Here is a 17,241-nt window from a genome sequence, read left to right as displayed (position 1 = left end):
TGTCATAAAGCAAAGCTTTGTGTGCATGAGAAAGCATCGTCACAAAACTAACTGGTTGTCTGGAGCCTTTTTGTATTGGGCGGCCCAGGGTCACCCAGAACCCTCAAATGGTGCAGTGGACTCCACATGGGTGATGAGTTTCTGGACCCAGTCCTTAGTTGGGTCAGCACAGATCTTGTGGCCATTCAGCATTGTGAACCTAGAACAGACAGAGACAGAGAGAAACATTTTCATCATTAAGGTGTTTGATTTAGTCAACTAGAAAATTGCGCTCCACGGAGTGCAGATCTCTGCCAGGCCGGGTTGTTTTCGATCAACAGATCTTCATCAGGACAATTTTACCATATTATTTTTTAGTCTGATGTCATGACAATATGGCTTGTTTGGGTCCGATGTCAGGCTGTCACAGTCAGCATGACACACGCTATATTTGGTTTAGCTGCAGTGTAAAATCTATATAATCATGTCTGAGTCATAATTTTAATATAGGATGAAGATCGGTTGATGAAAACGAGAGTGCTAGAAAACACAGCAGAGCATTTCTAACCAGTGTGCAGACTTTATTTCTAAATAAAGTGGTATACAATCTGCAACCTGTGCAAAACAACCCCATTGCTATGATATCACAATACACACGGTAACTGTCGTGAGTTATTTGCTTATATTTGCGCGTGTGCGCGCGCGTGTGCGTGTGTGTGTGTGTGTGTGTGTGTGTGTGTGTGTGTGTGTGTGTGTGTGTGTGTGTGTGTGTGTGTGTGTGTGTGTGTGTGTGTGTGTGAGAGAGAGAGAGAGAGAGAGAGAGAGAGAGACATAGCCTATTGGCTATTTGTCAATGTACTTTTTAACAGTTGAAGAGTCGGGGAGCATAATTTCCCTTTACTGTAGCTTTAATGAAAATAAAGAAATAATAATAATAATCCATGTTCTTGGCCTATACAAACCATCTGCCTAATGTTCAATCCATATCTCTAAAAGCCCCCTATCATCTACATTAACTCGTAGCTGACGTGTTCAATGTATAAATATAGGTAGAATATATAATAGTCAGAAAAGCTTAACACTCACACAACGCCATCCTTAACACAGTGAACGTGTGTGCGCTGGAATGTCACAACGTTGTTCTTAGGCAGGCGATGGGGGTAGTACTGGAAGCAACACTCAGCTGGGCCAGCAGCGTGGTCTGGAAGAGAGAAACAGAGTGAGACAGAGACACAGAGTGTCATTTTAAGATGTCTTTGGGCTATTCAAAAATAGCAGATCTACAAGCTCAGAGCGCGGCACCGAGTGCCACGCTCTGAGCTTGTAGATCTGCTATTTATTTTTTTTAATCGTGAAAATGTGTGCACATCTTTGAATATCCTTTTTTTCTGTAGCGCACATTTTGAACTCTGTTACAACTTCTGGGGAGTCTGGGGGGGGGGGGTCCCTGGAACAAATTATGTTGAGATGGGGGTCCGTGGACAAAATTCATATAATTTTGAGGGTCCTTGACATGAAAAGGTTTGAACCACTGATTATAGCGACATATACTGTATAGGGGTGTGCCGATATATCGTCCCACGATATATCGCGATACGTTTTCGTGACGATATGTATCGTTTTGGGAAAAAAAAATATCGTTTTGGATTTTTTATTTTATTTTTTACAATCATTATAATCAGGCATGCAAACAGCCCCGAGGTGAAAAGGGTGACAACATGTTTTTTTTTTTTTTGGGTCAGGTGTCACACTATTGCCCTATTTGGATTGAAAACGGCTATTGTAGCTGAAAAGCTACAAGTTTGCATGTCTGAATAATGCAAAAACAGAATTATTTGTTTGCATTTACTTTTTTCCTCCCCCATATATTTTCATAATAAAAAAAGTGCGTATCGTATCGATATCGTATCGAAGTTGTGAGCCAAATATTGTATCGTATCGTTTGGTGAAATTAGTGTCGGCACACCCCTAATACTGTATATATATATTTTTTTTAAACTAGGATTTAGAAGATATTAGTAGAATCCCCCCAGAAGCAAAGATTTGAGTTAAAAATGATTGCTTTAAAAAAACATATATACTCAAAGATTTGCTCAAATTTTCACAATTTTTCAAAACAGATCTACAAGCTCATAGCACGGCACTCGGTGCCACACTATGAGCTTGTAGATCTGCTATTTTTGAATAGCCAAAGAAACCTAAAAAAGACAGATTATTTCCCGGTCTGAAAGGGTTAACAGGCAGTTTTTTGGAATACCAAGAAAAACAAATCAGAACAAAAAGACCATCGTATCATCATTAGAACCAGACGAGCCAATAGTCTTACTGTCTAATGCCAGGACATCCAGAGATGAGAACAGCAGCATGCAGACCACTAGAATAACTGGCGTCTTCTTCATCCTCATGGTCATCATTAATGAATGATTATTATGAATTATGGTTGTAGTCTGTCAGCCTGAGCTTGTAAAGTTATCTGCTTCTCTCTATCTCTGACGGTCTCTCTCTCTTCTATTGGCCCTCATTTGCGTAGACGGGTGGAAATGTGTGTGTGTGTGTGTGTGTGTGTGTGTGTGTATGTGCGTGCGTGCGTGCGTGCGTGCGTGCGTGCGTGCGTGCGTGCGTGCGTGTGTGTGTGCGTGCATGCGTGTGTGTGTGTGTGTGTGTGTGTGTGTGTGTGTGTGTATGTGTGTGGTTGTGTTTGTGTGTGTGAAGGAAACAAACTGTGGTCAACGTTCATATCAAGAACGGAAGGCTCAGAGGTCTAGATGATGGTACCCACGTCATAACACTGTGTCACTGTGTGTGCTTCCAGAATGCGCCGAGCTGATGCATAGACGTGCACTTTATCAAATATCTACTTATAGCTATTACTGCACATGCTGCTTGCACAATGCACACGCTGTAATGTTTCAATGCTATATAGTCATTCTTATGTGTATTGTTGCATTTTATTATTTATTGTAATATAATAGGAAATAAGTGTGCTGCATATTATGCCGTGCACGTGCGTGCACGAGCCCTGCAACACAAGCAGAAATGAAAGCAGAGAGACTGCAACACCTATTACTTGCACGCATGTGCACGTGCATGGGACAGAGATGCCTTCTGTAAAAGCACATTGGGCTCTAATGTGCTTTGAGCACATTGGTGCCCTGATTACACTAATGTGCCCTGATTACACTAATGTGCACTAATGTGTTTGGGTAGCCTATAGGGCATCGCAGTTGCGGCCACTTCCGGGTTCCACTGCAAAATACTCAACGCATTTTTCCCATTGACATTTCCAAAAATATTGATATCAATTATTTTAAACCTAGAATCAAGGGTCCTGGTGAATCATGACCATAAAACGTTTGATTCTGTGAACATTTTTTTTTGAAAACGGCAAAAAAAAGGGTATTTATTAAATATAGTATCATATAATTAAATATAAAATAAAAAAAATCTGATTCATTCACCAGGACCCTGGATGGCTTGATTCTACGCTTAAATGAATTGATATAAATATTTTTGGAAATGTCAATGGGAAAAATGCATTGAGTATTTTGAAGTGGAACCAGGAAGTGGGCGGGAACTGCGATGCCCTATAGGCTCTATTCACAGCAGCCATATTATGAAGACATTCACAGTTACCAATGATACTAATGAAGGCTCAGGGTGCTGATATTGTGCATGTTGGCCCACTGGAAACACTCTGTTACACCAGTGGGTCTACAGTTGGGGTCCAACAGTTGGGGTACAAATGGAACCAAATGGTCCATTTGGTTCCACTTCCTGGTGGAACCAGGAAGTGGGCGGGAACTGCGATGCCCTATAGGCTCTATTCACAGCAGCCATATTATGAAGACATTCACAGGTGTTACCAATGATACTAATGAAGGCTCTGTTCCAATCTGGTCAGAGTCAGGGTGCTGATATTGTGCATGTTGGCCCACTGGAAACACTCTGTTACACCAGTGGGTCTACAGTTGAGGTCTACAGTTGGGGTTCCATTTGTACACTCTCAGAGTTATGGGGGTCGTGGAAACCACTGTGCTAGACTAAATGGAACAGAGCCTTCATTAGTATCATTGGTAACACCTGTGAAGGAAGTGATAACTCGAACTCCTCAAAAGGCCTTTAAATCTACACCATTCATCATAAAGTCTGTCTTTTCTTCCCCTCCCTCATGATATTTTCGTTGCTTTCATTTTCTGTTTGTTTGCACAACCACAGGTTGGATCTTTAGAGCCCTAAAGAGTGAATTAAAAATATCAAACACCTTATACATTTTAAAATTAACGGAATACTTAAATGTTGGGGTACCAAAAGGCTATTATATTATGTTGTAAAAGCATGTTAAAATGGCAGTTGCCCTCAGCTACCTGCTCCATCTATTGCCACAGTATTTCAATTTTGTTTCTAGTCTTAGCAAAAACAGACCAATGCAATCACCTTCTAATAGTGATTGTGGCCATGTCGTCGTCTTCTTGTTGTTGTGTTGTTATATTTTTGGCTTTTTGTGCCTTTGTTTGATAGGTAGCCTACAATGAAAAGAGAGTTTAGGGGAGTGACATGCAGCAAATGGACCGGTCAGCCTGGAGTCAAACCCGGGACTCTCGCTGTCATGCATTAGAGCCCATGTGGTCCATTTAAATCACCTTTGGCTATCGGGTCACCCCAGCCATGTTGTCTTGTTTGCCCCAGTTGAGTGTTGGCTGCAGATGGTACTGGGCCAGAATATTCTCAGTATTTTCCACAGTCTTTCTGTGTGGAAGGTTGACAGTTTGTGTGTACAGTAGATACTTTTTTGTCCTTGTACAACATTCAGAGAAGGTTGGACAGGACCCAGCTCTGGTACAGTCTCAGCTTGGTGTTGGTGGGCTGGCCTCCAGAGGCTGTTAGTCCTCTATAAGGTGTTTCTGGCCTTGCTGATGTATGATAGAGTTATAAACCAGGTCTAAAGTGTGTGTGTGTGTGTGTGTGTGTGTGTGTGTGTGTGTGTGTGTGTGTGTGTGTGTGTGTGTGTGTGTGTGTGTGTGTGTGTGTGTGTGTGTGTGTGTGTGTGTGTACAATCCTGAAGTCTCTCACTTTGCTGTCGTAGTCAGTGAACTCTAACGGCCAGCAGATGGCGTCTTTGCTCTTGGGGTTGAGTTAAATGTCATTAGATGGAAACATTCCTTCTTCATAGACTTATAGTGGGAGCAGCCGTGTTCGAACACAATCAGGGGTCATCATTTGGGGCCCCATGAATTGCCACCGACTTTATTTTGTCACGCTCCGCCCCACAGCCCTTGGACCTTGAAAGCCCATATATGGTGTTGGACTCTTAACAGCAGTTCTTTAAGCCTGTTTAGGCCGTTGTTCATTATGTTCTGTATTGTCTTGTATTGTTGTTACTCTGTTGCCTTTTTGCCTTGGTTTTGTGTACTCTTATTATGTAGTATCGTTCCAATTGTTTCCTGTCTGTCCCTGTAATCCTGTACCTGCCTTGTCTAAACCAGTCTTGTGATTTGTCTGTGGTTCCACCTGTGTCCTCTTAGTCCCCCAGCCTATCCTAGTGTTGATTGTCTGTTGAGTTCACCTGCGTCCTGTTATTCCCCTGTCTATTTAAGCCCTGTGTTTGTATACCAATGACATGTGCGTTAATGTTTAGTCCTTACTGTTACCTGCTTTTGGAAACTGTAGTTTATTTAACAAGTCCTTTGATTTGAACGCTTCTACCTACCTCGTCTGCTTTTGGGCCCTACCCGCTACTCATTCCTGACATAATTAGATACTCTACACCTCTGAGCATTTATTTTTTCTTCCAGATTTTACATCAGTGTTGAGTGCATCTCAATCCACGGCCTTCCATCTACATGTGACACACATATAGACACGTGTTTTCTTCTCTGCAACCATACATACATTCATTAACCACTTTGAACCCGCTGTCAGTAGTGGAAAAAGTACTCACATTTTGTACTTGATAAAAATATCAATATAGAAATACTCTGTTACAAGTAATTGTACAGAATTCAAAACGTACTTGAGTAAAAGTACAACGGTATTGGCAGAAAAATGTACTTAAAGTACTAAAAGTAAAAGTACTCATTATGCAGAATGTCCCATTTCACGTTTTCAAATGTATAAGAATCTTTTGAAAATAGCAGATCTACAAGCTCACGACACATTCTGAGCTTGTAGATCAGCTATTTTAAAATGGCCGAAATGTATATAGGGCTGAAGTGGTAATGTATGTTTTGTAATAATCTAAATCTACAAAGTAACTAGTTACTAAAGTTTCTAATTGTAGTGGAGTAAAAGTACAATATTTGCCTCTGAGATGTAGTGGAGTAGAAGTAAACGTATACACAATTGGAAAGTAAAAGTACCTCAAATTGTACTTAAGTACTGTACTTGAGTAAATGTACTTAGTTACTTTACCCCACCGCCCGCTGTCCCTGTTTTTGGGCATTTCGTGGAGAAGCAGCATTGAGGTTTTATGCACCACCATGTCTGGAACAAATTCCCAGAAAGCTGCAGGTCTTCTGCCACTATTAGTTCCTCTAAATCACAGCTAAAAACCTGTCTTTACGGGTCCATTTGGTTCCATTTGTACACTCTCAGAGTTACACACCTGTAAGGGGCCATTTGGAAGCCCATGAGGGTCCCTGGACCCCAACTGTAGACCTGCACTGGTGTAGCAGAGAGTGTTTCCAGTGAGCCAACATGCAACAGCACCCTGATTCTGTTTGACCAGAATGGAACAGAGCCTTCATTAGTATCATTGGCAACACCTGTGAATGTCTTCATAATATGGCTGCTGTGAATAGAGCCTTGTATAACATACAAAAAAGTGAAAATAGCAGTACAAATACTTAAATACCAATAGCTTATGTGCAAATGTATATGAAAAGTACAGACAAATGTATTTAAAAAAAATAATAATAATAAAGATATGGTCTGTACTGAAATCTCGCTATAGGCAAATATACTTTTAGACAAATAGACTCATTGGACTTGCAAGATGAGGTTAAAACTGTCCACTGTTCAATAGTGGGGCCTGTTCCTTATTGCATTGGATGTAGCACAGATACATAAATAAACTTACATCAAGCAGCACACACCTCCCCAGTGGTGGAAAAGGTACTCAAATATTGTACTTAAGTAAATGTATGAATGATGCAATGTAGAAATACTCTGTTACAAGTAAAAGTCTGTAATTCAAAATGTACTTACGTACAAAAGTATTGGCATAAAAATGTACTTAAAGAACCAAAAGTAAAAGTAATCACTATGCAGAATGTCCCATTTCACAAGTTTTCCTAAATAAAAATATTTTGAAAATAGCAGATCTACAAGCTCACAATGCGTTGCATCACAAGCTTGTAGATCGGCTATTTTCAAATGGCCAAAATGTATATAGGGCTGAAGTGGTTAATGTATGTTTTGAAATAATAATCAAAATCAACAAAGTAATCAGTACATAAAGTAAAAGTACTAAAATGTTTGAAAATAGCAGATCTACAAGCTCACAACGCGTGGCGATGCGACACGTTGTGAGCTTGTAGATCGGCTATTTTCAAATAGCCTAGGTATAAAATAGGGCTGAAGTGGTTAATGTATGTCTTATAATATACATATATATATATATTATAAATATGTGAAAATATAAATGAAAGAAACCTTGAACAAAAAAAAAAGGGCCCCTACTTTGGAACATAGAGTTTTTTAGAGCCATTTGACTGCCGATAACCCAGCCATGGAGGTACATGTCAGCGTCTACGTGACACACGTGGACGGATGATGTTTAAACCACATGAACTCTCTGTACACACAGACACACGGTCTGGCTTCCATGAAAGGATCACTGAGGTCCTTCGTGTTCGAGTACAGTAAGATTTGTACTTGTTTTTTTTCTTTGAGTGGCTAAAGGTCTGTTTGTCTTTTTCCTTTCATAATCTTTTGCAAACAGTTATGTTTGCAAAAAAGGAAAAAAAAAGTGCTGATCCAAAAAGACTCTACAGCACCATTTCAAGGTTCAAGGAGTTTATTAACACAAACATATAACTGCATTATACTGTAAGCAGTGAAATGATTTAACTTCAACCTTCTTCAACAGTGTTAAAGAGAGAGCAGTGCTGTGGGATTAGTCCAGATAATGAATCTCTCTGATATCAGTTTGAATAGAAACCAAGTGTCACCTCTGTCTAAAGGGATTCCCAAACTTAATTTTAATAATTTGATAATTCATTAATTATTTGATTGTTTCATCAGTTAATTAAATCTTTAATGTGGCCATAAATAGACTGTGTTGTCTTTTTTTTAAGGTGCCGGGCATTGGGGGTGTGTATTTATTCTGCTTTTATCGTAACCTTAATCTTAAGACTCGGCATGATCAGAAATCTGAATAGTGGTTCTCAAACTCGTCTCCAAGGACTGATTCAGGATGTTCACATACAAACAACGGTCTGAACAAATATATGTCATTCAAATGTCTCTGTAATCCACAATGTCAGATTGTTGATTCCTTTTCTCTGTTCACTCCATCGGGCCAATTATTTCAAAGCAATGGTGGATCATGTAATCAAAGGATATTCATATAATATTCAATAATCAGTCATGTTTTGCCAGAACAGACTTGGCAGGTGATTTGGAATCTGTTACTGTGTGCTCAGACTGCACAACAAGAACAAGAAGTAACGCTTGCCACCAGGTGAGCAATATTTCCAAACACTACTGTATAGTTCCAATTTCCAAACACTACAGTATAGTTCAAAACACTACAGTATAGTTCAAAACACTACTGTATAGTTCCAATTTCCAAACACTACAGTATAGTTCAAAACACTACTGTATAGTACCAATAGGCTCTATGCACAGCAGCCATATTATCACTTTCTTCCCAGGTGTTACCAATGATACTAATGAAGGCTCTGTTCCATTTAAGTCTAGCACAGTGGTTTCCATGACCCCCATAACTCTGAGAGTGTACAAATGGAACCATTTGTACACTCTCAGAGTTACACACCTGTAAGGGGCCATTTGGAAGCCCATGTGTGTTTCCAGTGAGCCAACATGCACAATATCAGCACCCTGGCTCTGTTTGACAAGAATGGAACAGAGCCTTCATTATATCGTAATTGGTAACACCTGTGAATGTCTTCATAATATGGCTGCTGTGAATGGAGCCTATTTCCAAACTATTGTATAGTTCCAATTTCCAAACACTACTGTATAGTTCAAAACACTACTGTATTACTAAAACTACTCTTAACTAAAACAATACCTTTTTAAAAAAAAACAATATCTTGATGAAACACATGAACTGTGGTGTTTCTGAGCCCTCATTGATGCAACTCTGTCTATCTCATTGGCTCTGGGCAGGGGGGGGCTCAAAGTTGAGCTTTGATTGGGGGACCCGTAATAACCAAGACTTCTGTAGTGGGAAAAGGTCAGTTTGCTCATTTCACAACATCATTATGGAATCGTTTTTCCTCATATCACCGCCGGGTTTTGCTAAAAAATAAAAGCCTGGATCAGCGCGTCGGTGTACCCGATATAGGAAGTGTTTCACTTCCCCAACCAACCAGAGTGCACTGGGCGTCGCTCGTAATGTTGTGTTGACGGGGCGGGGGCTGGCGGACAGATCGGTGAACCAATGGGATCACACAGATTCTCTCGCCGGAGATGTTAAACACGCCCCTTTAGGTCAGAAAACAGGTGCGCTGGTGCAGCCTACCGCCGGGACAGAGCCTGAGCAGTTTAAAAGGAAGAGAGACAGACACAGGATCATTAGCTTCTAAGCTCGCTAATCGTTGCAGGTTCATCATGAGGAGCCTGTGTGTGTCCGTCAGCCTGCTGCTTCTAGTAGGGTCCGGCTTGTGCCAGTTCCCCCGGCCGTGTGCCAACTCAGAGGGTCTGAGGACCAAAGAGTGCTGCCCAATATGGGAGGGCGACGGCTCGGCCTGTGGCATCAAATCCGGCCGCGGCAAATGTGCCGACGTGAGGGTGTCAGAGTCGCCCGTTGCGAAACAGTATCCTTACAGCGGCAAAGATGACCGAGAGAAATGGCCACTCGGGTTCTACAACAGGACCTGCAGCTGCTTCGGACGCTTCGGCGGCTTCGACTGCGGCGAGTGCAGATTCGGCTACTATGGCCCTACCTGCTCCACTTACCAGAACCACATGCGCAAGAACGTCATGACGCTCACAGCCGACGAGAAAAAGAAGTTGGTCGACTACTTTGACCTGGCGAAGAACACCATCAACGCCGACTATGTCATCGCCACAGGAACAAGGGAGGACATGGGCGTGAACGGTGAGAACCCCATGTTTGCCGATGCCACCACCATCGACATGTTCTCCTGGATCCATTACTACGTGACCCACCCCACCTTCCTCGAGGGAGGGCAGTTATGGGAGAAGATTGACTTTGCCCACATGGCTTCAGCCTTCCCGATCTGGCATCGCGTGGAGCTGCTGTTCTTCGAGAACGAGATGAAGAAGTTGACCAAAGACAACGACTTCGCCATCCCCTACTGGGACTGGAGAGGCAAGACCGAGTGTGACGTGTGCACCGATGACCTGATGGGCGGACAGGACCCCAACGACCCCAACCTCATCAGTCCCGCTTCTCCCTTCTCCAAATGGAAGGTATAAGACAACTAGCAGTAGTGTACTAATAGTGTACTTTCCATTCTTAATAGAACTACGCGACGCGTTGTGAACTTGTAGATCTGCTATTTTCAAATATTTAGTACTTTTACTTTTGGTACCTTAAGTACATTTTGATACCAATACAACTCTGTATCCTGTAGTGCTTTTCTTTATCTGCTGTATGAGCTCCTAAGCCCTGTATATCTGTGTGCGTGTGCGTGTGTACAGGCAGTCTGCACCCTCCCAGAAACCTACATCAAAGAACGGAGGTTGTGCGACGGCAAAAGGGAGGGCCTCCTGCTGCGTAACCCGGGCAACAATGACCTGTACCAGCGGATGCCGTCAGAGGCCGAGGTGGAGCTCATGATGGCGTTCACCAAGTACGACACGGCTCCCTTCAACCGCTCCTCCGAGCTCAGCTTCAGGAACATGCTGGAGGGTACGGTCAACCTGTGGGCTGGGGCCCCCCTGTGGGCCGTGAGGGTATTGCAAGTGGGCCCACAAATAGTTGGCAAAACACTAAGATTTGAATTATAATATGACATGATGATATCTTTTTTTAAATGTATTATGTACTTGGTATCATGGTCTTTTTTTCTTTAAAGCGAGTTTTCATTGCGATACTGGCACAAAATAAACGATACTATATATTAAGTAAGTTCCATTGAACGCTCACTCTATCTATCCCCTTGACATCTCCTTTGACTCTGTTTGTTGCATTCTGCTGCAGGTTTTGTCAATCCAAAGACAGGCAGGGTGACCGACGGTAAAGGCTACATGCACAACCTTGTGCACAACTTCTTGAATGGCACCATGTCGATCATCGAAGCCACAACCAACGACCCCTTATTCTTCCTGCACCACGCCTTCGTAGACAGGTGCAGTATAGCACACACACACACCCACACACCACAGCAACATGAATGCATACAGTACGCACTTACTACATGTGTGTACACACTCACACATAAGCACGGTATCTTGAGTATTTCACACAAACACATGGCTCTGCACACATTCACATATGGACTCTCTTCCACAAAATGAATTCACTTCACATTGATACACACACGTATACAATATATATATGTAACAATATAAATATATATATATATATATATATATATATATATATATATATATATATATATATATATATATATATATATATATATATATATACATTCACAGAAATGCACACACACACACACGCTGCACAATGCATGCACGCAAGCACACACACCAGGTGTTACCACTGATGCTAATGAAGGCTCTGTTCCATTTAGTGTAGCACAGTGGTTCTCAGACTTTTTAATTTCCACGACCACCATAACTCTGAGAGTGTACAAATGGTTCAATTTGTACACTCTCAGAGTTACACACCCGTAAGAGGCCATTTGGAACCCCCTCAAGCAACCATGAGGGTCCCTGAACACCAATTTTTAGACCCACTGGTGTTGCAGAGTTCCCAGTGAGCCAATGTGCACAACATCCGCACCCTGACTCTGTTTGACCAGAAGGGAACAGAGCCTTCATTAGTATCATTGGCAACACCTGTGAACTTCTTCACATTATGGCTGCTGTGCATAGAGCCTATTCTGATAAACGGTCTGTCTGTCTTTCTCTCTCTCTCTCTCCGTCTATCCCTCCTCCTGCTCAAGTCTCATGGAACGTTGGCTGAGGAAGCATCTGCCAATCTACGAAGACTACCCAGAGTCCAACGCTCCTATTGGTCACAACTACGGCTACCACATGGTCCCCTTCCTGCCCATCTACAGGAACATCGAGTACTTGCTGTCCAAGAATCTGGGCTACGAATATGACTACCTGCAGGACCTCACCGGTCAGTACAACAAAACTAAACAAAACAGTTTAATACCCTAAGATATTGTAGTGATTAACCAACCTATTAAAAAAAAACTAATAATAAAAATGGTCCATACGTTTTTCCCAACCCAAATTAAATGTACCAAACGTAGTCTATAAAACACACTTTTTGCTACTCCTCCTACAAATGATTTCTGGACTTGTGATAAAAAACGTAATCCTATACACATGATATTAGACGCCGTTTGAATATCATTGGTTTCCAACTGTTGTGAGAGGGGCCTATTTTACGAAAGAAATGCCAAACATCATAAACACATCATGCAATCAACCCAAAACCTGATTCATAATAGGAATCAGGTTTTGGGAGGTGCCGCTGTACAATACACCAAAAGAGATTTCACTTTCGACCCAAAGGAGGAACAACAAAAGCCAGAAGTTGAGTCATTATGTTGCAGAAAGATTACTCTGTCCTGGACCAATCTGTGACAATGAATGCCTTTTCTAGTGTTTATTATATTACAATGAACACTAAAGTTTACATTTTGTCTCTCTACTTCTCTGTCTATCCACCTGTCCAGCCACTGAGATTGATGTCGCTGTGTGGTCAGACTGGTCAGAATGGTCCGAATGCCTGCTCCCAGGACTGGACATCACATGCAAACCAATTCCAGGAACTCAGAGTCGCAATCGCCGTTGTATCCGCAACGGGGATGATGGATCCTGTGTGGGAGACACGACCGAAACACGAGCCTGTTACAATATTAAGGACTGTTGTAATTGTAAGACACACACACACACACACACGCTAAATGCTCACAACGTGTCACGTTGCAACGCGTTGCAAGCTCGTAGATTGGCTATTTTTTGCCAAATGTTTGCATATATGTTTGCTGAATGTTCACCTGTTATGATATGTCCCAACTAGAATTCATGCGGTTAATAAGTCATGTTATTCATAATCATATTGTATCTGTGTGTCTGCAGTGAAAGGTAAATGGGGCTCATGGTCAGACTGGTCCAAGTGCAGACCTTCATGTGGAAGCCTCAACTCCAAACGATTCAGGGAGAGAGTCTGTGAAGCTGACTACGTAGCATCTGGCTACAGGTAAAGAAACTCACTAGCTAACTGACTCACAATCAACACAATAGAACTTAACTTGGACTTACTTAATAGCCCTAAAGCCACTTTTTCTATGTGTTAAGGGGACACTGTTTGTTTGTTTGTGCGCGTGCTTACTGTATGTGTGTGTTTCTGTTTCCAGTGACACCATAAGCTTCTATGGAAAGCCTGACATTAACTGTGGCGCGCTCCCAGAGTTCCAAACCAAGACCGAATCCGAACCTTGTGATGTTCCCGAATGTCTGCAGGGCCGGCGCTTCGTTTAAGTGGCATGGACGGCCACATAGGACTTTGGATATTGATGACTATTTTCGGCAACATCGACAAATTTCCAAAATCACGAAAATAGCAGATCTTTTGAGGCTGTTTTCTGTGATTGTATTGTGATTGGGTGTGTAATTGCCATTGTTGTAGACTTTGGCTAACTTAAAAGGCGTCTATATTGCATTTTTGTATCTTTATATTATGCCTAGAATTAGCCAAGGAAGTCGCATGGTTGATTTGATCCCTATTCTGAATGTTTGATAAATAAATAAAGAGCAAAGCAAAGAAAAATACCTGTCTGTCTGTCTGTCTGTCTGTCTGTCTGTCAGTCTCTTTGTACCACATGAACCCTAGCGTCCCTAATCTTGGGGTGTACATTCAGAGAATAAGAGCTATACAATGAGATTTACTTGTTTACATTCAGACTCAGCAGTCTTGGAACTACACCTTGATGTATAGAAGTAATTTCACTTTAAAACCTGCAAAGAGAGAATTTTGCATCTAAAGGGGGAAAAAAACATTCTCTCTTTCCTTTAATTCACAAATCTCTGGTGTTAAGTATCCTAGAGGACACTGCATCTGAATTCCTGTAGCTCAAGCATGAGCCTATAGGTATTTACATTCCTTCCACTGTCTCATTAATTATGAATTCCATTATTTTCTCAAATACTTTCTGTAACTTAAAGTAGTGCTGTGGAATTAGTCCAGATAATTAATCTGTCTGATATCAGTTTGAATAAAAAACAAGTGTCACTTCTGTCTAAAGGGATTCCCAAACTTCATTTTAATAATTTGAAAATGAATTAATTATGTGATTGTTTCATCAGTTAATTAATGAACCCAATATGACTTGACCTCCTGCCATCAGCCAAACTACTTGGTGCGTAGCTGGTGTCAGCGTAGCATGTAGGTCATGCATGCAAATAGTGCAGAACTGGTTAGAATCAGGGTCTAGTGGGATATCTCCAGTTATATCAGTCAGGAAAGGAGTTGCAATTTGATAAAAATGACTGGTGTTGTATGTTCTTAATAACTGCTGCTATAGCCTATGTATGGTTAATTGTGAGCTCGCTGATGCTAACACAGTAATGCTCACTTTATATTATTCTCCCCACGGTTTTGAATGTGAGAGCTTAATAGGCCTATTGCATATTATTGTTACTTTTTCTTATTTGATTAAATCTTGAATGCGGCCATAAATAGACTGTGTTGTCTTTTTTTAAGGTGCCGGGCATTGGAGGTGTGTATTTATTCTGCTTTTATCGTAACCTTAATCTTAAGACTCGGCATGATCCGATATCTGAATAGTGGTTCTCAAACTTGTCTCCAAGGACTGATTCAGGATGTTCACATACGAACAACGGTCTGAACAAATATCTGTCATTCAAATGTCTCTGTAATCCACAATGGCAGTTTGTTGATTCCTTTTCTACGTTCACTCCATCGGGCCAATTATTTCAAAGCAATGGTGGATCATGTGATCAGAGGATATTCATATAATATTCAATAATCAGTCATGTTTTGCCAGGACAGACTTGGCAGGTGATTTGGAATCTGTTGCTGTGTGCTCAGACTGCACAACAAGAACAAGAAGTAACGCTTGCCACAAGGGCCAGTTGCACCACCTCACACTAAGTTCAAACTTAGCCTAGTAGAGCTTAAATGGCTTTCTAAAAAGCCATTTAACCTATTTAGCCGGGAAAGTATCTGTGTCATTTTTAGATTTCTTTGGCTATTTTTTGTTTTTTATATGAAAATGTGTGCAAATCTTTAAATATATATATATTTTTTTAAAATATATAGTCAAAGATTTGCACACATTTTCACAATTTTTCAAAAAATAGCAGATCTACAAGCTCATAGCGCTGCACTCGGTGCCGTGCTATGAGCTTGTATATCTGCTATTTTTGAATAGCCAAAGAAATCTAAAATGACAGAGATACTTTCCCGGGTTGAATGTGTTTAAGCAATAACTAGGCTAAGTTTGAACTTAGTGTGAGGTGGTGCAACTGGCCCCAGGTGAGCAATATTTCCAAACACTGTATAGTTCAAAACAGTACTGTATAGTTCAAAACACTACTGTATAGTTCCAATTTCCAGACACTACTGTATAGTTCAAAACACTATTGTATAGTTCAAAATACTACTGTATAGTTCCAATTTCCAGACACTACTGTATAGTTCAAAACACTACTGTATTACTGTAAAAAACTAAACTAAACTAAAACAATACCTTTAAAAAAAAAAAAATAACTTGATGAAACACATGAACTGTGGTGTTTCTGAGCCCTCATTGATGCAACTCTGTCTATCTCATTGGCTCTGGGCAGGGGGGGGCTCAAAGTTGAGCTTTGATTGGGGCCCCGTATAATAACCAAGACTTCTGTAGTGGGAAAAGGTCAGTTTGCTCATTTCACAACATCATTATGGAACCGTTTTTCCTCATATCACCGCCCATGGGGCGGGGACAGAGCACTGAGCAGTTTAAAAGGAAGAGAGACAGACAGAGGATCATTAGCTTCTAAGCTCGCTAATCGTTGCAGGTTCATCATGAGGAGCCTGTGTGTGTCCGTCAGCCTGCTGCTTCTAGTAGGGTCCGGCTTGTGCCAGTTCCCCCGGCCGTGTGCCAACTCAGAGGGTCTGAGGACCAAAGAGTGCTGCCCAATATGGGAGGGCGACGGCTCGGCCTGTGGCATCAAATCCGGCCGCGGCAAATGTGCCGACGTGAGGGTGTCAGAGTCGCCCGTTGCGAAACAGTATCCTTACAGCGGCAAAGATGACCGAGAGAAATGGCCACTCGGGTTCTACAACAGGACCTGCAGCTGCTTCGGACGCTTCGGCGGCTTCGACTGCGGCGAGTGCAGATTCGGCTACTATGGCCCTACCTGCTCCACTTACCAGAACCACATGCGCAAGAACGTCATGACGCTCTCGGCCGACGAGAAAAAGAAGTTGGTCGACTACTTTGACCTGGCGAAGAACACCATCAACGCCGACTATGTCATCGCCACAGGAACAAGGGAGGACATGGGCGTGAACGGCGAGAACCCCATGTTTGCCGACGCCACCACCATCGACATGTTCTCCTGGATCCATTACTACGTGACCCACCCCACCTTCCTCGAGGGAGGGCAGTTATGGGAGAAGATTGACTTTGCCCACATGGCTTCAGCCTTCCCAATCTGGCATCGCGTGGAGCTGCTGTTCTTCGAGAACGAGATGAAGAAGTTGACCAACGATACCGACTTCGCCATCCCCTACTGGGACTGGAGAGGCAAGACCGAGTGTGACGTGTGCACCGATGACCTGATGGGCGGACAGGACCCCAACGACCCCAACCTCATCAGTCCCGCTTCTCCCTTCTCCAAATGGAAGGTATAAGACAACTAGCAGTAGTGTAGCCTACTAATAGTGTACTTTCCATT

At 42.0% G+C, this 17,241-nt stretch overlaps 3 protein-coding genes across 3 annotated transcripts in view; 2 read left to right on the top strand and 1 right to left on the bottom strand.

The window, feature by feature from the left end:
• LOC311062530 (C-C motif chemokine 3-like) overlaps positions 1-2,510 on the bottom strand; it is a 3,044-nt gene extending 534 nt beyond the window's left edge. Inside the window, exons 1-3 of the mRNA XM_084081639.1 lie at positions 2,306-2,510; positions 1,066-1,180; positions 1-199 (exon numbers count right to left, since the gene is read on the bottom strand). The exon at positions 1-199 is cut by the window's left edge and continues 534 nt beyond it. Of these exons, the coding sequence (XP_083937765.1) occupies positions 91-199; positions 1,066-1,180; positions 2,306-2,393 (312 nt within the window). The 5' untranslated portion in view covers positions 2,394-2,510 and the 3' untranslated portion in view covers positions 1-90. The remainder of the gene's footprint in view (positions 200-1,065; positions 1,181-2,305) is intronic.
• A 7,264-nt stretch (positions 2,511-9,774) lies between these two features.
• On the top strand, positions 9,775-13,818 carry LOC311062799 (tyrosinase-like; the record flags this gene model as incomplete). The annotated part of the gene is made up of 7 exons (XM_084082017.1): positions 9,775-10,599; positions 10,831-11,041; positions 11,333-11,480; positions 12,264-12,445; positions 13,011-13,154; positions 13,417-13,537; positions 13,695-13,818. 7 exons carry the CDS (start codon positions 9,775-9,777, stop codon positions 13,816-13,818), a joined length of 1,755 nt encoding a protein of 584 aa, XP_083938143.1.
• Positions 13,819-16,366: 2,548 nt separating this feature from the next.
• On the top strand, positions 16,367-17,197 carry LOC311062798 (tyrosinase-like; the record flags this gene model as incomplete). Its single annotated transcript, XM_084082016.1, has 1 exon — positions 16,367-17,197. One exon carries the CDS (start codon positions 16,367-16,369, stop codon positions 17,195-17,197), a length of 831 nt encoding a protein of 276 aa, XP_083938142.1.
• Positions 17,198-17,241: the final 44 nt, after the last annotated feature.

The sequence above is a fragment of the Gymnoscopelus microlampas genome, assembly GCF_963454915.1.
Source record: "Gymnoscopelus microlampas genome assembly, chromosome: 16".
Classification (NCBI taxonomy): domain Eukaryota; kingdom Metazoa; phylum Chordata; class Actinopteri; order Myctophiformes; family Myctophidae; genus Gymnoscopelus; species Gymnoscopelus microlampas.
The sequence above is the reverse complement of the archived record's forward strand: the minus strand, read 5'-3'. Positions and strand labels throughout refer to the sequence as shown.